This window comes from Tribolium castaneum, chromosome 4, assembly GCF_031307605.1.
Source record: "Tribolium castaneum strain GA2 chromosome 4, icTriCast1.1, whole genome shotgun sequence".
In the NCBI taxonomy this organism is placed as follows: domain Eukaryota; kingdom Metazoa; phylum Arthropoda; class Insecta; order Coleoptera; family Tenebrionidae; genus Tribolium; species Tribolium castaneum.
Genome location: NC_087397.1, coordinates 21848094 through 21874273, shown reverse-complemented (window position 1 = coordinate 21874273; position 26180 = coordinate 21848094). Strand labels below are relative to the sequence as shown.

Sequence of the window (26180 nt, the reverse complement as noted above, 5' to 3'; positions counted from 1 at the left end):
TGACTTGTTTTGTGCCATTATGAAGTATTTTTTTGAATAAAGTTTCATTTTATTTTATTCTAAATTAGAAAAAAACGTAGTTTATCGAATTAGTAGTAAAACGTGTGTTCAAATTTATATTAGACAAACTAAATAAAAATTAAAGAATACCACCAATTTGATTGCAGAATGTATAACTTACAATGTCAAACTAATCAAACAGCCTTAGCTGATCATGTTAAAGAAACAAAACACAAATTTGACTTTAATGGTGTTTTTTTTAATTTAATTTTAATTTAATTCTTGATGAAGAAACACATAACAAAAAAAGACGTATTGCTGTTAATTCCAAATCAGCTACTGATAAACTTAGTAAAATTTACTAATTCCTTATTATAAAAAAGTAATAACATTAGATAATTATGGTCATCATATTTTTAACATTATTGTTTTGCCTCAGTTTTTAATAGTTTTGTGACTAGGATATTAATTATAACCTTTTTAACTTTAATCATATCTAACTATAACGCCAGTCTTTTGAGTTTTTTAGTAATAACTGCAAGTAAAGTATTAATTTATATTATTGTAAGCACTTATTTTGAAATTTGTTGTTAAAAATAAAATTATTCAAATTCTTGAAATTTTCTTAAAAAATTAATTAAAATAATAGTTTCAGAAATTTCACTTAATGTTTTTTCAGTTGTTTCAGTTTTTCATTTGTGCATTTTGCACAAAGATAACAACACGTTAAACATCATTAGCTCAAAACTTCATTTCTTGACCATTGAAACAATAGTTAATTAATTTAATATTTAAAGTAAAATATCTATCAAGTTATTAATTTTAGGCATTTGAACTTTATGTTTTTAGCGTTTTTAGACAGATTATAATAATCTTCTAGACACTTCCCTGCACACTTAACTGTTAATGTTATTAGAAATACATTTTAAAAGACTTTTAGATGTGAAAATAAAGAATAGGGTGTTCCATTTCAAATTATTCAATTTGCAACAAACTCATTGTTTTTTCATCTTCATGATTACAGTGAGCTAAAAAATATATCCTGAAAGTATGAACCAACTTTCTTCTTTAAAATGGTGAAAGGCCTACTTTTCTTAGTTTAAAAAAAGCGTGTTTTCGTTAAAAAAAATCAAACTACTTTAAAAACTAAGCAACTAAGCTACATCCAAAAATGCAAATGAAATAAGATAAATTTTCAAATTCAAAGATCAATATTTAAGTTTTTCAAATCGCTGGGACACCCAGTATCAGGAACAAAGTCCGGTTAGTGAAATTATGTGTGAGAAGTTACATCAAGCGGTAAATTATTAACAATGAGGTAAAAACGCGAGCAAAATTAAGTTCCCGACGCACATCCTACATCGAAGGCAATCAAATTAAAAGTTGACGGTAGATTCTGGCGAAATAAGCACCAAACTAAAACGGATTAAAGTTGTAAAAGCTTCGTTGTGATCCAAGCTGACAAACAGGAATAGATGTTATCTGGTAGAAACCGAACGTTATACGAATCGTGGAAGATACATTACTGGACATTCATCAGATTGATTCTTTTTTTTCTGAAAGATTTAAAGTTCCGAAGCGGAATTCAAATGGCGAAAGCAAGCAAGCGAGGTTATCAGAATATGTTATTTTGCACCCTTAATAAAGACAAATTGTCCAATCAAGAATCCTATTAGGGAATAATTCGGAAGCGAAAAATATGAACACAGTGCGAAAAACCACTTTCGGAAAAAATGAAGCTATAAATTAAATTTAAACATGCGAAACAGCATGCAATCGACCATTTTATGTAAATAGATGTTTTGCTCAGTCTATTGGGATTCCAAACATTTTTTACTAAACTGGATGCAGCAACTTAATTAGTAAAACGCAATTGTGTTAATTTTAACACAATTTCGGAACAAATTGTGACAAACCAATCCAAACAAAATCAATCAACTCATTGCCGGAATTCAATTTGTGACTACATTTAGGGGTATTTTTTAATTAATCTACATTTTTTTACACAAACTTAAATTTCTTTAAAATTACCACAAGATTAAACAGCCTTTATGCAAAACATCAGAAAATTTGACCTTAGTGTTGCTGGATAAACTCAATTCTCGTCAAAATAAGGTTTGCGTACTAAGAATTATAATTACTATAATGCAAGGAACATAAGAGTAGAATTTCGTATTTTCTGTGTAAATAAAGTATGTTAGAACTACACGAAAAATCAATGTTAAAAAAAGGGTTAGATCTATTGGTTCTTTCTTATTTCATCTCTGCTACCACTTCTCAACCATTGGAGAAATTAACTGTAAAATATATCTACAAATCGAAAATCCTTTTTTAATCTAACCTAAAACTTTAGCACCCAAGTTTTCAAAGAGACTTCAATAAAATTCATGAGCTGTCGCCAGAAGCTAAAACTTGGTTGTCGACCATAAAAGTTTTGTAATTTCTTCAATGTACAAGTATTATTGTACTTTTTTTCTGTCACACGAATATACAGGCTGTTCCGTTTTTAATGTTACAAATTTAAACAGGTGATAGAACGTTCAATTTTAAGACAAAAGTTTCTTATAAACATGTATCGAAAAATACTTGGTAAGGGAGCTATACCCCCTGAAAGAGTTTTTCTCTCTTGTGTTGTTTCAATACAACTCACCGTTTTTGAGTAAAATCGATTTAAAAGTTATGCTACAGACGATAAACCGCATGAAAATCAAAAATGATGACCAGAACTAAATTAAAATTTGGGTCTTTTGGGGTTAGACCGCATCAATTTGTAAGGAAAGGTTCTGACCGCGAAAGTCTCTGTTTCTGATGTGTTAGACAACGTTTTAATTAATTTTACTCAAAAACAATTAGTTGTATCGAAACAGTACAAAAGACAGACTATTTTTGTGTTAAACAACATGGAATTTATGATTTTGTTGTTGAAAATGTCAAAAAACTAAAGCCAAAGTAGTTTGGGTAGTTTTTACCCTACGCCCCCCCCAGATTAGGATGCCTCTGAATAAAAATTTTTACATTTGATCCTCAAATTCGATTAGGCGTATAAAGATTATTGTCTGCACCAAATTTTGTAATTTTATCTAGAATAGTTTCTGAAATATTGAGAAAAACTCACAAAAAAAAGCACCCTACACACGATATATATGAAACAGACAGACAGAAAACAAAGTAAGTTAAATAAAACCTTTTTAATAAATTGTATGTTTGTTTTTATAGAATAGTTATCACAAAGAATAATATACACTGCACAAAAAAAAACTTAACGAAATTGGTGTTTTGCTCAAAAATTAGAACAAAACGAAAAAGCACTAAATTTGGTCAAAATATTCTATTTCGTTCTATTTTTAAGCATTTTAGCATGTACTATTCATCTAGAAATTATAAACACAGTTAATTCGCTAAATTTAATCCAAAAAATGCTAAATTAAGTCGAAAATGGTGTTGCTCTTTTAAAAGTTTTTATTTTTTTTTTTAATTTAACACCTGAATTTTTCCTTTTTCAACCGGTTTTTTTCTTGCAAAAATAAGAAAAAATTTTAAGGTTTCAATATTTATTTAAGAGTGGAAAAGTGCAGTTTAAGTGATTCCACACTCAATTCATCGAGTTTTAAAAACGGTTTGCCATCTCAAACATTTTAACTCCGTTTTTCAAAAACATAAGAATTTAGCAAATTTTTTCAACTAACAGCCAAAAATTTAATAAATTGAAAAGAAAATGTAAACTAATTTGATTTTTCGGAAACGCAGTAATATTTTTACAAAAAATTAACCGAAAGTTTTGAAAACTGTAATTTAAAAATGAAGCAATGTTTGCCTTTTTCGACCGTTTATTGAGATAAAATAACACTTTTTGAAAATAAGTTCGATAAACCAGACTAAAAAAATCAATAAACTTTTGATCAAAGATGATATGAGTTTAGGACTTTTGAGTTATAATTTATAATAACTATTGCAAAAATGCAACAGTTTAGAATTTAGTCTAGAAAGATCCCTAACTTTTCCAAACAATTCATAAACAAAGTCCATTCACTGCATTTAGTGACAGAAGTAAAATATTAAATGTTAGGTAACAACGTAAATTTTAATACTAACTAAAAACAAAAATACAATATTGTTATTTTGCTAAAAAATCATGGAAGTAACTTTCAAACTTTAACGTTTTTTGCTAAAGTATTTTTTTGTTGCAAAACTATTGAAAATTTCAAAACCAATATTCGGTTTTTTCCAAAATAGACAACTAAATTTAAAAGATATAAAAAATAATAGCATGACTCTTAAATACACCGACAAAATTTGCTCCAAGGTAATATAAAAAATAGGTAATCAAAAAAGTCGCTGTATAACTGTTTAAGTTATATTTTCAAGAGCATAAATGTCATTTCAAAAGCAGTTTCAGCAGTTATGTTCGAGACAAAGCGTACTCCACTGATGTGCTCGTAAGAAACATCCTGTATACTGTACATTACAAACAATTTCTAGATTGTGTACAAAAAGTTTGTCCACAAGTAGTATTATTAATTAGTTTTGATAAATATTTGAATTTTTTTATCTCTTATTGATGTTAAAATTTTAGGTTATTCCATTTTTATTTTTTTAGTGGAAAATGTTATGTAACACTTATTTTTTGTTATTGCCATTTGGGCCCAGTTCCTGCAACCATATTTAACGGAAAGATAGTTAAAACATAGTTTACCTTGGTTAAAACTCAATTTAAACATAGCAACGCCAATGAGGTACGCACTACCTTACCAACTAACTAAGAAATAAAATTTAACTTAAGTTTAATCACACCAGAAACCGGCCCTTAGACAATTATGGATTTATTAAAATGTCCAAAAAATAAAGGTTTTTGTTAAAAAAAAGGAATATGGATGAGGTTAGTAATTATTCAAAAATCAAAAAGTAAAAAAAAATCAAATTTAACTGGAAACGTGGTTGTTTCTTAAAAATTAGTAAAGTTAACAATGAGAATGAAAGCTTAAAAAAGCCATTGACAATCAAAACTACAAAGTACGTATAACATGTATTAATAAAAAAATAAAAAAAAGTTTTTTTAGAAAAAAGCTTTTATTTAAAAAATGCACTAGAAACTTATAAAATAATATTAAAATTATAATTATATTACAATTATTAAAATTTATAAAAGCTTTGGGAACAGTGCTCAATTTAAGAAAGTAATTCTGTAATGACGGATTGTTATGACTTACGACCGTTTCCAAAGCTTTTGTAAATTTTAAAATCCTAATTTGTAAGCAAAATAATTCTTTGATAGAAAAACATTATCTTCTACTTCTTAGTGCATCTTTTAAATATAAGCTTATTTCTAAAAAAAACCTTTTTTTATTGCTTTTTAGTCTTTACTTATTCTATTCTCTGAGATTTAGTTTCGACGTATTATTATAATAACACCCTTAATTTTGCTGATTTGTGCAAACTTGTTTAGTGGTATGTGATCGAAAACAGGTATTAGCACTGAAAACACATCCTAACCTCTGTTCTGTGTCTATACTCTATCGTACAAGATAAATGAATTTAAAAATAAAAGCGACATTTGTTTGTAACGAACAGTAATGGGAATGATTAGGTATTAATGTATTTTCCAATGGCCAAGATACCGTTAATGTTGGTATAAATTACGGTATGTACACATAGAAAACCCATTTGTAAACATAACTTAAAACTTCAAAACCCCATTTTACCCCTTTAGGAGGTATTTAACTACATAGGATTGCATTGTCATACAGATTAAATAAGTATGTAAAATTTAAATTCATTGGATCAATGGGAACCTTTTCAAATTTGGCTCCAAAAATATGAAACAGACAGTCAGACAATAAAGCAAGTTAAATAAAAGCTTTTAAAAAGAATACTATGCACTTTAGAGCGACAAAATACCTACAAGATGTAGTGTAAGAAAAAAATACTACAAAGTTTCAACACAATTGCAACATAAGATGATTCTTTAACTACAAGATGTGCAAAAAACACAAAAGAAAATAAAGCACTATTTATTTTACAACATGCAAAACATTGCGAGTACAACATTTAAGGGTAGCAATAAAGCGATCAGTAATAAATTCAATTCTGATCAGTATAAAATAATAAATGATCAGTTATTTAATTAAGTGATTCGTTTAATATTTTGCACAGTTAAAAATTAAACGACAATAAACGACGTACTGTAATTTCAGTTTACACAGTTTAAATAACAAACGCTCAGAATGTGGAATTCTAACGCATTTATTATTTTTATTGTGCATTTATCATTTTTACTGAACAAAAATACTTGTCGTTTAAATAAAACATTGTGCATTTAATTTGTACCCAACATTTAAAAGTAAAATCCTTATTCAGACACCATCAAATAACCGAAGCAACAAATTCGAATGTAAACTTTTAATGAAACACTACTGTAACACAATTTGAATATGGCATCTATTTTGCCACAAAGTCTAAGAGATAAGAGTCAGTGGCACCCTTCTACTGAATATTCAAATTAACTGAAACTATACACCACCACGGAAGTAAAACTTGGTGAAATTAAGCCAATACTCGCCTCCCCCTACTAGTAGCGATTTATCTTGTTATTTACTGCGTTTATTTTTTCCCGTTTCGAAAAATCAGTAACGCAATCGAAACAGTTGACATTTTAATTTAATAACAAAGTCGATTGCGTGCTAGCCTTAATCACAGACATAAAGATAATAAAACTCCGCTGCGTTTACGCATTCTAAACATGCGTCAGGTTCACATATTTTATTTTATGAAGATTTTTTTTACACCTGACTTTAGAAATCAGAATTGGAAAAAGGGAATTGTTGTCGGTTGTCGAGCCTGGAAGTGGTGTTGCTTCCCTGATGTATTCGTAATAAATGGCTTTTATTTGACATATTATTCTAGATAAGAAAACGATGCAAACTCACCCTAGTATTGTTCCGTTCCGCTTTAAGTTCCGATATTTCTTCCTCTCTTTCCAGAAGTTGTTCGCGAGCTGCATTGAGTTCCTTCGTGAGCGTTGCAAATTCCTGTAACGAAAAATAGTAGGTATTAAAAACAAAGATTAATCAAAGACGAAAATGTAACGCTGCTACTTTATTACTTGCACACTGGAATACTATATTATTTTAAAAATGTCGCGATATTAACTGTAGTCCTTTTTCACACAGAAAAAGTTAATTAAAAATGTTAGTGAGACCAATATTACACCAGCCGACCAAGTCTCATATTTCAAATTAATTGCAGACACTATTTCATTTTGCTGAAACCAGAAAGCACCTAATCATATCCAGACTTTGGGATTAAGAAATTGTCCTTCCTATACAACATTAATGGCACAGAGATAAGAAAGAAGTGTATAATTTGCTACTCATTAAAAAATGTCACATAATTTTGTATTAATTGCCACAAAAATTTGGCTTTTTCAAAAAGAACTTAAAACTTGTATCGATTAAATTCACAAATTAAACTTTGATACCTCACACCAGTTTCAAATAATTTTTATTCTATTTTACAGCTACATATTTTACTTAATTGTTCAGCCCCAGATAACTGTATAGTAATATTCGTGATCAACTGATCAAAGGCAGTAAATAATAAAAAAACTACATTTGTCAATTTTTTTGCCTTTCCATTACTTAATATTGCCCACGTAATTTCTGAATGGCAAATCACTTAATTAGAACTTTTAGTACTTTTTTATTTGTACCTTAGCCTCCTGAATAAAATCCAAAAAGCACAGACAAAAACTAATAGTCACATAGAATTCAATTGTATCAAAATTTTTCTACCCTTCCTTGTACTTAAAATTAATTAATTAAGAATTTTAACATCAATAAAATAAAAAATATAAACATATCAATTGAAATTTTAGATTTCTGGTGTTATTTTAAAACAACGATCTACTAATGATGTTTTCGAGCAAAAATTTTATAAAAAACTATATCTATATTTTACTCAATTATTTTTTAAGACTAGCGACATTTATTTAGGAATTTGTATTCAAAAACAACATTTAAGCCTCGCATTCTCTCAGATGACTTCAGAAACAACAATTTTTTGCACCTACTTAATAGTAATTAACTAATTAATTAATTCTGATTGTAATGAATTGAAAAAAATCTGCAAAAATTCACAGGCACAGAAAAAAATACAAAGTATTGAATACCATGTGCTCAATGAAAGTGCTGAATTTTGATTCTCAATTAATTTGATGAAATGCCATGTAAACGGCAATTTATTTTGAATTAGTTTAATTCTGGATTAATTTTTAATTGTAAGATATTGTAAAAAAAATCTGAAAAAATTTTCATATTCATATACAATGTGTCTCAGCTAAGACTTTCGAGCTTAATATCTCAGAAGATATCTGAGATATCAGGCTCGAAAGTCTTAGCTGAGACACCCTGTATAGCAAAACTTAGTACTTTTAGTAGAGTCACCCTGTAGAGAGTTTTGTTCGACGAATACATTTTAAAATAGCGCAAAGCATTAAAATCAACAAAAACTGTAAGAAAACATAATCTCTGAGATTCATTTATCAAAAACTACTATGCTTTTAAGAAATTGAAAAAAAAATAGCAAAAACATCTAAAAAAAAACACCTCGTATGAATGTAAAATTTCAAAAAGGTGTTAAATTGGTAGGTTTTTTCAAGATGTTTTGTGATTTCTTCATGATTTTTTCCTCATTTCCTCCGATATCCTCAAATCCCCATGATTTTCTCAAGACTTAATTTTTTTTAATGTATACTGATTATCTCTGTGATTTATCTCACGAAATATTAAACAATTTTCAACACAATAATTCATTATTTTTGTCCAAGCTCACAAAAAACCATGAGCGATGCCAAAATAGAAGAAATAAATAACAATAATAAAAGAAAAAAGAAATAAAAGAACCAATGAGCAGCTTATAAACTAGTAGTCGAACCCATCCTTTTTAAACGATAGAATCACCGAGAACAGATAGATTTTATAGATCTACCGGTCGATTTGTTTTATTTTTAATGTTTCAACAATTTCAATGATATTTCTGAAATTTATTAAAATTTTGTGCCTCATTATTCTATACGTGAAATATCCTTTTATAATGATACTTCTACATCTGATTTTTTCCTTGCGTTCTCCCTTTATCTTTATTGTAATAGCATAGATTTTTTTACAAATTGCACTTGTGTTTTATTTAAGTGTTCTTTAAAAAATGTGCTAAATTGTTAAGTCTTGTTGTAAATGTAATTGTAAAGATTTAGTACCGTTAATAAAGGTTATTATTATTAATATTATTATTAAATATACAGTCAACTTCAGACGGAGATTAGAAATGGTTGTTAAACTACCAAGATCACATTAAAATCCAAACGAGTAAAAGCAGTTGCGTCAGAAATTTTAAAAATATTTTTGGAATTTGGTGTTCCAATATTTCTACAAACCGATAACGAGAAAAATTTTGTCAATATCTACTATAATATTAAACAATTTCCTTCTTGCAACATTGTGCAGCAATTTTTAAAAAAATCTTAATTTCATAAATTTATAAAACGTACGCCTTACAAAAGAATGTTTGATGTCAACAAATGACAACAGAAAAAAAATTGTGTTAGGAGAAACAATTTTAGAAGAAAAAACTGAAGAAGCACAAGTAAGACAAATGTGGAAAATGTAACTAATACCGAAGAATATGGCATGGATACATGGATTATATCCCAACTGTTGCACAATTTCTTGCGTCGAACGTACCAAACCAATTTTACATGACTTAACGTTACTAGAGATAACTAATAAAATGTAAAGCGTGTATAACTAAACAAACAAAAATATCATGCAAACAAAATTCTTGAAACAACTAAACAAAAGCTTAAATTTTTATCTTTAGGAGAAAAACATAGAGAAAAAACGTTGCGATTGAAGTTCCAAAATTTGACCACTGGATCCTAAAAATATCTTAGAACCTATCCTGCATTCAAAGAATATGGAGTGCACCAAATTGGTACTACACACAGAGTACTCGTATTTAATCTAGTTTTCAAGAAACGAAATAATAGCCATCAAAAATTCCAAACGTAGAAATAAAACAAAAGTTAACTGAAGAAAGCTTTATTCAAGATTTCTGAATTTGAGAAGCAAAGATATGCAAAATGCTCTTGCAAAGCAAACAAATTGCAATGCAACACAAAAAAATGTTTTTGTTTAAAAGCTCACATGAAATCTAGCAGTAAATGTTTCAAGCAGACCATGTTCAAATAATAAGTAGAGGATAAACGATAAAATTCATTGAAAAACATTTTTTAAAATACCATATTTTTTGATTGCTTAAAAATCTTTAACAAAAATCAACTAGAATACCAAACAATATTTTTTAGTCTTACAAACGCATGAATGTAACCAACCATTTCCAAAATCGAGCATTCAAAACCATTTTACTATAAGTCGAAAAGTTGTTAAGGTTTTATTATAATTATTACTTTTATTTTAGGGAGTGAAAAACGGATTATAACTTTTGTGTAGTGAACGGTATTTCAGCCGGAAACATCAATTTACAGACAGTTCGTTGCTTAGAAACAGGAAAACTGTCGTAGAACAAGCAGAAAAAGCCTTATTCTAGTACACGTTTTACACGTACAATTTTCAGTAGCTTTTTATAATTACAAAACAAAAAAGATCCTTTTATTGACAGTTATCACAGTAACCTGGATAAAAATTTCAAACTGGTGTAGATTAGTACTTTCAATGTCAAGTTGGCAACAACCAGATGCAACTCCAAAACGACTTCAGTTATACGGTTCAAAAAATAAATAAACTCTTGTTTAGTAAAATAAGTTGAATAATTTTCAGTCAATATGGTTTATCGTACGTAAAATATCTGCAGGAAATGCGATCTTAATAATTACTCACCATTCTGTTGACAAGCATTTTATTCAGTGAGTTGATAATCGATCAAGTGAATGATAAAAGTCCTGACCACATTTGAAAGCATTTTTCTGAATATGCCTCCACGTCCAAGACTCCATTTCAATTATCATCAATCACGCAGAAAAGTTAACCAGGACGGGAGAAAATGGAAAAGGTAATGCCGTGAGTGAAAACGTAAAGTAGAAAAGATCATTAAGGGAGTCTCCTAATTAATTTATAAAAAAAGTGTCCTCTGCGAAACTTGGATTCGACAAGAACAAAATAAAAAAAATAACTCACAATAAATCGCCACAGGTTTTAACTTCATAAAATGGTGTGCTGAAATGGGTTTACATGCAGATTTTGGATGTCCAATACGAGTCAATACCGTGTTGATTTACTGAGATAACGGTAATGCAGCGACAATATAATCGTAAATCAACTTGAACGACAATAATTTATAATTGAATACAACGCACTGCAAATGGTAAAACTATTTTTTCTGAAATATAGCCAAAAATATAGACCCAAGGTTATTTGTTATTCTTTTATTTTAATAAAATTACAGGAACAAACTTTTAATTTACGAAAAAATCAAGAAAAATTTTGTACGTAATACATTACGGCGCTCACTCGTTTTGGCAAACATTATGCTCGTTAAACAAAATCGCTCTTACGTAAGTAACTATGTTTGTTAATCTCGGAAGGTAATAATGAGTGTTAGATTTATTGAGCGCGGTTCAAGGTCCAGACCGCATTAAATCAAAGTCAGGCCCCTCGGCAAACGACTGCGATTTGGGAAACATTTAGTGTTCAGTTAATTGAATTTACGATTGCAATCAATAAATCGATGCCACAGTATTGAGAAATGTCCAGAATACTAACTTACCAACCAACTTCAATTTATTTCACTTGGAGAAAATAAAAGTCACTAATTAAGAACATCATTGAAACATGAATATTGAAGCAAGACAAGATTATCTCAAAGCTGCGTGGAAGTAATCGGCCAACCTTTCAAAGAAACTCTCTATAACTCCTTTGGGAAAACCGGTCATCTTCTCAATAAAAGATAAGTTTCCAAAAGCAAACTGTCCATTTCTGAACTTTCACAAGGAGAATATTCCATCGGTATTAAATTTCCTTTGAGCCGAAAATACACGTTGCCGACTACAGAGAATCTAAATTTTTGTCATAAAATTCCCAATTTCTAAATATTAAACATCGTAACATAGCAATTTCTTAGGGGTATTGGTCTGCAATTTTACCACATGACACAGTAAATACACATAAAAAATATTCTGAATACTTCTGGATTTACGTAATTGATTGGAGAGCTACAAGTTTAATTTTTTGTTTAGTATTTGTGTAACCATTGGAGGAAAGTCAGTTATTTATGACAGAAAAATTTAATCTTTAATTAGAGAAAAAACAACATTACTACTAACTGTTGACGTAGATAAACGTATTAAAATCAAAAATTTATAAATACTAATAACAATTTGTATGATTTCGTTGAAAATGGTATACAGCGAAGAATTTTTAACTGGAGTAAAATTCATAACTTTAATTTAGGCAATTTTGGTGAAAATTTCTGAAGCAGGTCAATTTTTATTCGTTGCAGATGGTTTTTGTTTATCTGTTGTCAGAAATGCACAGTCACCTCTAACTTTTTTTTTCAAATGTAATGGTATGTCAAGTGACACCTCGTATGGATGCCCTTTTCGCAAGCATTACAACGCACTCTTTGTTTTTTGCATTTTTTTAAAGCCTAGGTGATAAAAAAATAAAAATCAATTTTATAAATTGAACATTATTTAATACAACAATTGTTCAAAATAGGCACCGTTCCTCTCCTGGGAAATAACATAACGATAATAGCATGAATTTCTAACATTTTGCCACATTTCTAGTGTAATTTGCGTAATTTTAACTTATAAAAATTGGTTTTCATTTTTTTATCGTGTAGGCTTTGAAAATATTCAGAAAACAAAGAGTGCACTGTATTCCTGCAAAGTGCTCTTCCACATAAGGTAACACTTGACATACCGTTACATTTGAAAAAAAAATTGGAGGTGGCTGTGTAGTTTTGACAGCAGATAAAAAAACATATCCACCTAATGATGGGCAAGATAAAACAAAAAGCGACCTGTTTCTGGAAATTTCACACTGTATAGGACAAGAAAAATAAAAACATTAATTTCGTGGCGACGTTTCGATACCTTTATTGTATCTTCATCAGACGAAAAATTTTCTTTGCATGAACGTGGGAGTTTCTCCTTCACTGTGCCATGCCTCTTACGTCCATGTTAAGAAAATTCTTCGCCTGATGAAGATAGAATAAAGGTATCAAAACGTCGCGACGAAATCAAACAAATATATTTTCAAAGACAAATAATATCCAAACAGACTTTCCAGCATTACGAAATTAAATAAAATTTTGTTTCTATATAGCACACATTCTGTTTAACTATTATATGCGTTTTCACTTTAACTTCAACTCAACTATGCTCATTTTCCCACTACTTTAAATTGCAATAACTTGGTGTGTGTTACAAATATCGAAATAATTCTTGCACACAAAAAACTTACACGATCCGGTAACTTCATTTCTTCTCAGTTATGTAGGAGCTATATTTTAATATAAAAAAATATCGCATTTTCTCATTTTCAATTCATCAAGACTGAAGCTTATGTATATTTGTTAGATCTACATTTATTGAAAAATCCTTTCAAAAAAAAGTTTCTAGTTAAATCCAAAATAAAATTTTTTCAATGTTATTCTTTTTAAGTTGTTTCCTAGGCGCCTTTATTTCTAAAATCAAAAAAGGAAAAAAATATATATTTAAAATCTTAAGCTTTACAATTTGTATTTAAAATTATTGTTCGTAGCTCTCACCTATTTTAAATAATCTTAAAAAACACTTTACTTTGAATGCTGAAACACCAATTTCTTTGATTTAAGGCCGGCTTATAGAAAGCACTGTTAAATTTTAAGTCGTTGTTAAAAATACAACGCAAATAGACCAACTAAATTGCTTCAATTTGCTCATGTGATCAGTAGCTAATCACGTATTTAATTGTGGATTAAATTTCTATAAACCGGTCCTTAATGTCGTTTATAATACTTTATGTTAATTTAAAAAAACTTATTTGACTGCACTATACTATCTATCTCAAACGCTGTAGATTTGTGGAAGATGCAAGGTAAAGAATAATTATAGAAGATTAGGAAAAAATTAATACTGGCTTTATTAAGCTTGTTCCAAACTGAACATTCTTACAAAAAAGTACTTAATTTCAACAGACATTTCACACATGTTATTTAGTAAGTACAGGGTGAATCAATAGTAGGTTACTTCTGACAATGTCCTAAGATGCAACTAAAAATATTAATTGCACTTACGACTTGAATACTTTATTTAATTTTTAAAAACATTACTTGAATCAACACTTGTTTTTTATTTTTTAAATAATAATAAACCATAACAAACTTTAAGCTAATCTGTCAAAACAAAATTGCCACTACCCACAACAATGTAATTGTGGATTAAATTTATTTTTTTTAACGCTTACCAATCTGGTCAGTTGAAATGAGTGTTACTGTCTGAATATTTACAAAAATTCAGAAATAACCCACTATTGACTCACCCTGTATGATGAAAAATTAGGAATTAGACCATTCAACAAATAATATTAGATTTCCGCAACAGGATCATGCCAAAGCGGCTAAATTCAATGCTCATGAGAAAAGCCAAAGCTAATTGGCAAAATGGAATCGTCATTAATTAGAACGAGCGGCTGAGAGGTTTCCCGTCCATTCATAGAACCCTTGGTAACTGTTGCTCCGTCAACTGCAACAGCCGATAGATAATTATCTAAACATAGATGTATCTCTTAGGACCTAAATTGTCCCTTTTGTAAGAATACTAAATATAACAGTATACTCGTATGTGTAAGTAGCTCAGCAAATTTTCTTCGAAATGTAACAATGTTTATTAAATTTTCAAGAAATTTCAGGTGGCGAAAAGATTATATACCGGTGAGACTCGAACCCTCCAGAATTTATATTGGCTAATTTTCATATTTTGCGCAAGAAAGCTGCAACAGCAGGATAGTATTTGTAACACTGTGCAATTTAATTTTATCTCTGAAGGTGGTTTCGTGTAATTCAGTTACAGACGCGACAAAGTAATGTGGTTTGCATTAGGATCCCCCGTCTTTTTACTCGACAAGATAGAATAAAAATCTACCGGCGAAGAAATAAATTAAAAAAGCAAAACCACGAAAAAAACTTGCGCCGAAATTGTTATGTAAATTATGAGGCAAAAGTTGGTAAATTCGCATATGTGTGAATATGACGAAAATGCAAAACTTCGAGCAAAACTTGACAACAGGTCTAATAAATATTTACGAACCAAAATATAGTAATTGATAAGAGGAGGACCACACAATAACTGGGTAATAATCTAACTTTGTTAACCGCTTCCGGCGTGAATTGAGGATAGTTCGAATGAATTTGCGTAATTATGCTAAAGTGGTGTATGTACACCAAACTTTGGCTAACATAGTTGAAAACAGCAGCCGTTAGTCCTGACATCAAATTACTGTTTATTATAACAGCCATTTCTAAACATACTTTAAAGTTTACAAAACGAATAACTCTTAAGTCGACTTTTAAACACTAAATTATGCCAGACGTAAAGAAAAAAATTCCTCAAAAACGTGTGCCAAAACTCGTAATTATTTATTATACAAGACGATACAGAGATTGTTTATCAACTAATGAAAAAATTAAGTACAAAAGTGACGAAGTCACATGTGCAATTATTTCACATCTTTTATAGCAGAATATCACGTTTAAGAAAAAAAAATTGTTAATCCGTTTATCCCTCAAATTAATATGTCAATGTTTATACTATGTTTATACAGAGTGTTCCTTGTAAATCCTATATTAGAAGTATTCGTAGTTCTAGTGACGATAGTCACCTGAAAATTTTTATATAATCATAATCTCGTAGGTCCTGCTTAATGAAAATATTTTTAAAATGGTGACACTTCTGGTTATACCAAAAGTCGCTATCAACTTACTTATTTTAAATCGAAAGCTATATTTTTTAATGCGTTTTTGGATTACTAATTAATTTAAGGTATTTTCATAAAATTTTCCAATACCTAAATTTAGCTGTTTACGAAATATTTAGGGTTTTTCCAATTTTTTTAGGATTTGCACCGATCAGTTAAAAATCACTAACCCTGCTATTTTTTTAAAATTAAAAATATTTTTTAGTTTATCTAAAAAAAGGAGGCCTAGATCTTTCTCTTGGTGCTATCAAATTTCTAAAAAAAATAACAAACCCTATTTTTTTTAAGTTAAGTTTGTAGAACTTTAAGCACCCATAATTCATTTTTTTTAATGAAATGCCACAAGTTTTATTTCATTAACTCGTAGAAAATTTCATTTTGCATCTGTATTAACATTCCCAATAATTACGTTAATTTATACAGGACGAATAATATAATTTTGAACAGAGTTTGTCGTTTGTTTAACCAGAAACGTTTTTATAGCATGCAAAAATAGCTTTGGAGAAATTTTCTCCAATGTCAAAAAAATAACGTAACTTGAAAGTTATCAGAGATAGGTATAGGAAATGCCAATACAGATCGATGCTGAAAAAAATTCTCCTCCATCTAGTAAAATAAAAATTAGGACATCCCATTTGAAGTTGTCCAAACTTAATGGTAAAATTTTTGGATTTATTAACTTTTTTTCCAGCTTTGAATACACCGGAGAACAGTTATAGGCTTTCTTTTTTAATTTTCCAAATATTATTTCAAAATCACTAAACCTAAAAGAGTTACCGATTTTTTAAGTGCAAATCCAAAAATTTTCAAATAATCTTAAATATCTCGAAAACGGTTAAATTTGGGTAAAAAGCCAACAAATAAAAACTCCCTTAAACTAACTCATTTAATCCAAAAACGCAATGAAAAATACAGCTTACCATTTAAGTTAAGAAAATTGATTGCGACTTCCGGTATAACCGGAAGTGTCATCATGTTAAATATTTTCATTGGGCAGAACTTAACGAATTATGGCTAAGTACTAACATTCAGATGATTATCTTCATTAGAACCTTCAATACTTCTAATGTAGAGTTAAGACAGAACAACCTGTATATTGGTTATCTACCTATGAATACACCTAGCGAATACAGGACGGGTTATATGACGGTTAGTAACTACTATGTAATGCGATGCAGCGTTTGCTAAATTCACTTTATATATCATGGTTTTTCAATATTACGGTTATATTTATTTGTGTTACCAAAATATGCGTTTTTTTTAAAGAGTTTTATGTATTTTGTTGTTATTTTGTTAGTGTCCTTAGAAGTATAAAATAAAATTTAATTTTAACAAAACTTTAATTAGAGCAAACTTCAAAATCCAGAGAGTAAGTAAATATTCCAATCGTTTACAGTAGTCTAACTTGTCTGATCACCTAATAAAACAATTCAATTAGTTTTAATACTTAAAAAAATAGTTTCCTAGTTCCATGTTAATTTACTCAAATTAGAACTAAAGATACAACATTCCATAACACAAAATTATATGTTAAAATGAGTACTTTTAGATCAAAAAAGTTTTAAGTGATATGGTTACAAAAATTCTGGTTGTTGATAATAAAAGCATTCAACAGTGATTTTTACATTTTCTTTACTCGTTAGTTCTACCTGGTACAACCACGTCCATAGTGCTAGCCATATTTTATTGTTTATCTTCAATAATCTTGAAAATAATGTATTAGCTGTTTCAAAACTCTAAAAATGCCAACGTCGCATTTCACCGAATTCTTTTTTCAAATAAGATTGACAAAATTGTATTAAGTTATTAATGAGTAGATCTCTCATTGAAAGTATAAATTACATTAGTTTTTATTTTTTTGAAATGAATGAATAAATATTGTATCAGCTAATTTTGAAAGAAAATGCGACGTTGGCGTTTTTATAGTTTTGAAACAACTAATATACTTGTCTAGAAAAGCTTACCTATATGCATAAAACTGTTGACCATAAAGATAACGAATAATTCATCAAAACTAAAGCAAATTATTTTAAGAACAAATTTTTCCCCACTATCACTCTTTTAATCCTACAATGTTCTGAGAATTTGTCCAAAACTGAGAAAAGTGGTTACTATTTTAGAAACTTGAATCATCTGTGAAGGAAAAAATTAAGTTTGTACAGTTGGTACAAACCAGTATAAACGAAATTCAATTTTCTACCGGGTGCTCAAAAACTGGCGCACCAACTCAATGGAGTGTGGTAAAGAGTTGCTCACATAAAAAGGTAAAAATAGTAAAAAAAATTTTTGCATTAAAGTTATTGATAAATAACGAATTTTAAATAAATGATATGTGGCAACGTTGTCTAACAGTCGTGATCGCAAAAGAATTTGAGAAACAATAAAAATAAATTATTTTTGAAACGGTTTCCTAGGAAATAATTTCCAGCGTTGGCACATCTACAAACTGTGAATTATAATTTTTTTAAATTAAAAAAACTGCTAAAGTCTGATGAAAAATTTAAAAATAGTTATTCATCGTTGTGTTAGGAAACGATTACTTAGTATAAAACATAAAAACATTAAAAAACAATAAAAACTGAAAAAGTTAACAAAATAAGTTTGTAGCTCCAGATTTTTTAAAATATGACTTTAGGAATTTTTTCAAGAATTTTCCTGTGATCTACACATGCTTCTCAACAACGAACCACTGAGTTGGTGCGCCAGTTTTTGAGCACACTGTATATTCTACAATTACATTAAAAATTATCGCCGGAATAGGGGCTAATTCAACATTATAGACGACTTTTGAACACTCTGAGTATTAAGTATTACATTTTAAAAATAAAACAGTAAAAATTCTTAATTTTTTTTTTAATACTATTTTAATTATAATTGGTCAGTACTTTTGCCGACTCGTAAATAGCTATTTAAACTGTAGCGGTTGACTAGGTTAGAAGCTTAGCAACAACAATAAAATCACCAACTTTGTTTATTCAAAATATTTATAAGTTTAACTTGTAATAAACATTATGACCAATAGTATTTTTTAATAGCCTAGGTAAAACATTGTACCTACTCTTGCGGTTAAAATAGTTTTTTATCTACTCAAAAAATTGATAAAGAAATAGTTTAGCATTAGATATAAAAAAATTAAATGCAGTCTAGCTAAAAAAACACGGGCATCGAAAAACATATTTAACGAAGAGTTAAATTCATACACAGGTAGTGCACTACATGCAGTAGTGTTAGTTTCGTTAAGTAATTTCAAACTGAATTTGATTTAAACTGCCGGCCTGGAACACAAACATTCTTAAATAACATCACAAATAGGTAGTTTCCTTCGGTAATGTTCCTCACAATGTAATTCTCCCTCCGGAAATATGACACACCGTTCAAATGCAGAAACTTGGTAGCACATCACTTTCTCTCTTTAAAACAATATACACATTTCCGCCACATGTTACGAAGTCAATATCAGTTATCGAAAAGTGCCGATGCGACCCAACTTCGTTAGGATTTTTTATTACAGTGAAATATTCGATTCTTCTCCTTTTATTATTGGACGGTGAACTTTGATGGGGCGTTAAAGCCAATTTCCACATCGGCGCTTTTTCCGAGAAAATGCGAAACCGCACAAGGCTACATATGAGTGATGGAAATGACATTACTAAAATCTCCACTTACCACAGAAATACAAAAAGACGCGTTTCTCCTTTTATCGTGATTTTTATATGGATTGTGTTTTCGTTTCTGCACGAATCCAAACCACATGAGATTTTTTTCAAACAAGAAGAGCGCGCTAACAGCTTAGTATCAAATGGTCTGCGAGACAGCACCGCCTATTGCACGTACACGTCGGCAGAGAGAGGCACTTCAAAGCCCTGGCTAGGTTAGGTCATCTATAAATATGGATGCAAAGCACAAAGAAAACAGACGTTCACTCATTTAGAGGTCCGCATATTGCAATATCTGCGCCTGAAGGTGAAAAACACTCGATTTTCTGACAGGTTTTGGGATTAACTCGAGATGATAAATGGTAAACTTTCAGCATTTTGAATGCCAATGAATACGCCTCCAAAAATACGTTGCGTGCTTTACTGTCGCACACTCAAACTTTCTGGTTGCAATGAATTCTTTTGAAGCCAATAAATATTTTTGTCAAATGCAATAGACTTAACCAAAGTTAAAGTAACACAAAATAATGACACGTGACACCAACTTCTAAATTTTATTGTTAGGAAATAGGAAAACCTAGAACTAACTCAGTTACAAGAAGCTTTAAAACTTGGAAGCCAGTGTAACTACAATAATGTAACTAAAAAAGCAATGCAACAATTTCTAAATGCAACAAAAATAGACAAAATTAAAAGCCGAATTAAAAATAAATTCGCTGTAGTCAGTACAATTAATTTAATGACGTTTCCCAAATAAGCCTAAAATACAAAATAAAATGTTTCTGAAGAAACCAACAATTTCAAACAAAAAAAAACAACAGATAAATCCTTGTCAGGTTACAGACTGTTATTATAATTCTGCAAAATACTTACAATTTAAAATTACATACGATAGCCCGGCGCCTCCACCATAATTATGTAAAGTAATATATATTAATATCCGTTATTAAATTTAACATGACGAATTTTCACAAAAGACAAAAGATAATAAAAAATATATTACAATTTTGCTACAATTCACAAAACTCCACGAATAAAGTTAGTTTTTGTAAATACTACACTTTGACATTATTTCAAAATATAAATCATGTGACTAGTTTTTAAAAAACAAAGTGATTTTCTATTTTTGCAAATTCCTTACAACATTTCTTTACTAGTGATAGCACACTCTTCTATCTTCCTTATAAGTATAAATACTACAATCAAAATAAAATAAATTTCAAAAATAAAAAAAAGTTATGAAGAAATTTACACAATAAGGTGCTTTAACTTTCTTTATTTTGTTTTATAAGAAATGATTGATTTATTCATTTTTTGTGTTTACGTATCGTAAGTATTTAATTGCAAATTATTAAAAAAAATAACAAATTAAATCTTTAAATTATGGCAATAGCAAAAGGATATTATACTATTCTATTTAATTTTCTTAGTTATCAAAAATATCTTACATATTTTTTATTATTACTAGAAAGATCAAGAAGGGTACTATAAAAAACAGTAAACAAAAATGTCCGTTGTCATTTAAAATGACGTCATAACTCTAAAACAATAATGTAATAATAACCTCTTCAGAGTTTACTTTTGAAAAATTATTTAAAACAGAAATATAAATTCTGTGCGTTATTCTAAAAATCACTGTGTATAAATATCCCTTAAATAAAACAGAAAGAGGATCATAGATCCACAGCAAATTGCAGTTATGTAATTTTTTTAAATAAATAAAAAAATAATTTTGAAAGGCGGTATAAATCCCAGTGTCTCTTGCTGAAAAATATCCTTTAAAAAGCTCCTTCTAGTTTATAAACTTGTAACGTAACACAATTTTAACTAAAGTAATAAAACAGAAAAAATAGCAGATAATAAACCAAGAAAATTATTTTTATTAAAAAACAGAAGCCAAGTGCATCCACCATAAACAAAACACTAAATTCATTACATTTTACACATATGAGTTGGGATATTTGAATGCAGTCATAAGTTTTTGACATTTCTTTTGCGAAGTGTAAACAAAAGGCTTCCCAAAGGTGGGCTTCTGGTAAGTGATCCCTTTGTTGGCAAATTATGCCATCGTCTAATAAATCACACATTTACTTTTACATTTAAATAAAAAACACCGATTATTATTTAACCAAGTAAAATTTATAATTCTGATAGCCTAACAGGTAGGGATTAACTTAGTGTAAAAACTTTATTAAGTAATACAAAATAAAACAAAAACATCAGAACAGATCCATGTCAGATTGCAATTATTAAAATTCTGCAAAATAAGCAAAAAAAAAGAATTATACAAGAAAGTGGAAAGTGTCTTCCTGAGAATTTTTTTTATAATATTACTGCTTATTTATAATATTTAAACTTTAAGTAACGCAACTTTAGCAAAAAAAAAGATAGACACATTAAAGTGAAATTTCGGAAAATAAATAAGAAAAATAATTTGTAATTAAAACCTACACAAACGAAAGCCCGGCGTCTCCACCATAAGTAAAATAATTCATATAATTCAAATTTTATCCAAGAAAGCGCCAAAAATTCTAGTCTTCATAAAATTTTGCGAAATAAAACAAAAAATTTCCCAAAATGTGACAAAAGTCCTTGCTTACCCAGTAAATTCCTTTTGAAAATTCCTTCTAGATTATAAAATCTGACTACCAACCTAATGCACGTTTAATAAAAATACAGAAATAGAAAAAATTTGCAGAATATAGTTACTAAAATTAAAATTCTAAACGGAAGTCCAGTTAGTATTATCAGCTTACAGTAAAACAATTCTAGTTTTTCTAACTAAAAAGAAATAACTTAGGTGTTACGACAAATACAAACAGATAACAAAATCCATAACAGAACATAGTTATTATAAATTAAAAACAAGAAATAGCCCGGCGCATCCACCATAATTATGAACACAAATTCAAACAGCGTCTCATGATTTAATGTTTTTATAATTTATAAAATCTTACTTACCTACGATAAACTAAGTATTAAGCAACATTACATTATATAGAATCAGATTCATTCGTTTTGGTTTCCTGATTGACTATTTTGAAATTCACAAAATTGTAATATAAAATGTACAGATCAATCTTTTTGAAAACATAAAAAGTAGTAAAAAACTTATCTCTAGAATAAAGATGACTGTACCAAAAACAATTATTGCCATTAGTGATGATAAAACAGAATAATTACATTGTATCTTCTGCAGAAATAATAAAAACCTGCTACCGAATTTAAATATCTGCCATTTTATTGCGGAGAAAAGCAGAATAATTAGTAACTGGTAACTTGCCAATTCGAGTGGTTTTTTATTGCTAATTAGAGCAGTAATCTTCATCAGACGAAGTTGTATAATAAAACTTGCATTCTCTTAAAAAACGACAACTGCACAAAGTAATTTCGTGCCAATAACGCCTAAGCGTAACTGGCTTAAAACAAATTAACTTAATAATTGTCCCCTATCGAAATTCAAGTCCAACAAATTAGATACAACAAATTAAACTGATTTGATGCAGGTACCTCCTGCTCAATTCATCGCAAAATTTGATTACTGCGCTAAATTTTAAACAAGGATAGTCAAAGTAATCTGATTCTGTAAGGTCTTGCTTGCAGATAACTCTGTACAAAGCAAACAAGACTGACTTTATTACATTTTTTCACACAAAAGAAATTCAAACAAAAATCGCTTCGTAAAAACAATTAAAATAAAAAACGTTGAATCGACATATAAACGCGATAAGGGAGTGAAATGAGAAATGACGCAAAATAAATAAAATGACCGTGGGGGAAAGTAATTCGAAAGCCTAAAGCTACAGCTAATAACATCATGCAAATGAACGTTTACCCTTACCCCTGATAACGAGAATTAACTCAGGAAAACATTTGCATTTGTTTATATAAAGCATGTGTCTGTCAAATAAATGCGCTATAAATCCGAATTCCTAAACTTGTGCTAACCACAACTAAACTAATTAAAATTCCAACGTGGTCTCATTACTGCTGCATTGTAATAAATGCGGCAATCGTTAACGACGTTGTTGCTTTCTAAAGTACTGAATTTTTAATTACTTCCAAAACCTAGTTATACTTAGACAAATAATGATTTGAGATCTGTTGAAATTGCATTGTGTGAGATTTCAACTTTAATGTTCCATCGATGTTGGCAACGTGACAAGCAATTTAACAAGTTAAAAACCAAGAACAATAAAAGTGGGAGTTTTCACAATGAATTCTACCAATGTGCTCCTACTCTAAGACGTGTCTAATGAATATTGCCACCGACCATTCTATTTAAATAAAGGAAGATTTCATTTCGATTTGCCACCAAAAACTAAAAACACATTCTTAGAAACTATTTATTTTTAATGAATTCTAAACTTACGAGGTTTACCGCTACTAAGATTTTGCACAAAAACAAGAAAAGTTAATTATTTGTAAAAAATAACAGTAACTTGGCGCACGCGTCATAAGTAGAAAATTTTATCTTAAAAAAACGCAGTAAAATACTTATCGTATTTATAAATTCAAACTTTTCGAAAAATCAACATTTGCACAAATATAAAAAAACAGATAGATTCAAAGTAGAGGTTACATTTATAATAATTTTGCCAAATTACCAAAAAAACTACTTACATATTAAACAAATGTACAGTCAGCATCAAAAAAATTACACCCCTAAAACCGCACCCAGAAATATTTTCGAAGTACTACACTTAATGTGTAGGATAGCTGGATATTGTGTAAATAAACTGGTCAATATGCACACTAACTTGTTTGTTAAAACTTATAACCTACCAACTTTTTTAAAACCTACCTGCCCATAACATCGTAGTTGTTATTGTAGCTATCTTTCAAAAAGCTACAATTTTTGAGAACAAACAAGCAAAGATGGTAAATGTATAATCTGTAACTGCTTGAAAAGTAGTTTACTTCGGTCAGTAAAATTAACCTTCGGAATTATTTATTAAAATTCTTTTTTGGACATATGTTTGAAAAATAACAAAATATCTCGGCGCCTCCACCATATATGTATGATTATAAAGCAGTAAAAATGTATCTTGAAAAGCGCAAAAATCCTAGTATAAAATCCTCCTAAATCAAAAGTTTATTGAATTCAACACAACGAGTGCAATTTTGACAAACAATAAAGAAAGAGTAAAAAATATTAAAATTTTAAAAAATAAAAATAATGAAAATTAAAAAAAACTTAAAAACTTAAAAAAGATTAGAAGATTACAAAAGCTACTAAAACACTGTAAAAAACGGATATAATTTTTTGTAATTAAAAACAAAGAGAATCCCGGCGCCTCCACCATAAGTGAATAAGTGAAGTAAATTACGACTGATGACTTAATTAGTCCATAATTTTAAAAAGAAAAAAACTTCTAAACACAACAGTTTCATTTGTAAACTCATTCCTTCATAGCAATAACCCTTTCAAAGATCGTAGAAATTATTAATTTTTTTAAAATTCCGAACTGACAAAGCATAATGCAAAGTAATTTAAAAAAATAGGCAGACCCTGTTTAGTTATTAATAATACGCGAGCGAAAACACAAGCCTAAAGTTCGAAGGCTGTCGTTGCAGTTGCATACCTAAACACCCGAAAACTTTAAGCGTTTTCGCAAAAATGTTATTCAAAAATTTTTTTGTAGAAAAATTTTAATTTAAAACACGTTGCTATAAGAAGCGTGTTTTATAATAGTGTTTATAATCTAAGATTCAGATATTAAAAAAAAATCTTAAAATGCAACAAACAAAAAAAAGGTTTTATTTATAATCCCACTTTAAGAAATTATAAAAAAAGCAAATTAATCACTTTTAATGTACTATAAGCTGATGCGTTTACTATTTTTGTAAATAAGAGTATAATTTGAGCTTACTCAACTTTCTTATATTAAACAAGTTAACAAAATTTAATTGATTGGTAAGAAATAAAACACTACCATTTTTGTTATGTCGAAAAGTAGTAAAAAAAATTGTCAATATCTTTACAAATATACTTGCACCATAGCTGCTAAATGATTAGAATCATTCCATTTAAAGAAAAAGTTTACTTGTAACGTTAATATTTTTTATTGACACCACGCAACTAGATTTTATACATTTATTTTATATTTTAAACAATACTTTTTAGTAAAAGTAGAAATTATTACACATGTTTGTACCAAAAAAACTAAGATGATTCATTGATATATAAAAAATAATCCTTCCACCACTCAAGTGTTAATCTGAAGAAAAGGGAAATTATACCCTTGAAACGTTATTACAAGGTATCTGAATATAGACAATATATTAATATTTTTCAAGAACTTGTTGGTTTCTCAGACTCAGTATTGATACATGAAAAAAGTTATAAATAAAAAAAGGGTCAATCTCTTTTTCAATCTAAAGAAAAGCGAAATTATACCCTTGAAATGTCATTAAATGGATATCTCAATGTAGACGCTCTTTTTATTTATAACCTTTTTCATATATTAGTATTTTTTAAATTATGAAAAAAATGTAGGTCCCATTCTGAAATAAAAATGATAATTATAGCCCAAAATATGCTATACCACTTAGA

General features: G+C 28.9%; 1 protein-coding gene across 18 annotated transcripts in view; it reads right to left on the bottom strand.

The window, feature by feature from the left end:
* Liprin-alpha overlaps positions 1–26180 on the bottom strand; it is a 174024-nt gene that overhangs the window by 70670 nt on the left and 77174 nt on the right. For all 18 annotated transcript variants that reach the window (XM_015981774.2, XM_015981782.2, XM_015981780.2 and 15 more), the window contains one exon: positions 6924–7025. In XM_015981774.2, coding sequence (XP_015837260.1) covers positions 6924–7025 — 102 coding nt within the window. The remainder of the gene's footprint in view (positions 1–6923; positions 7026–26180) is intronic.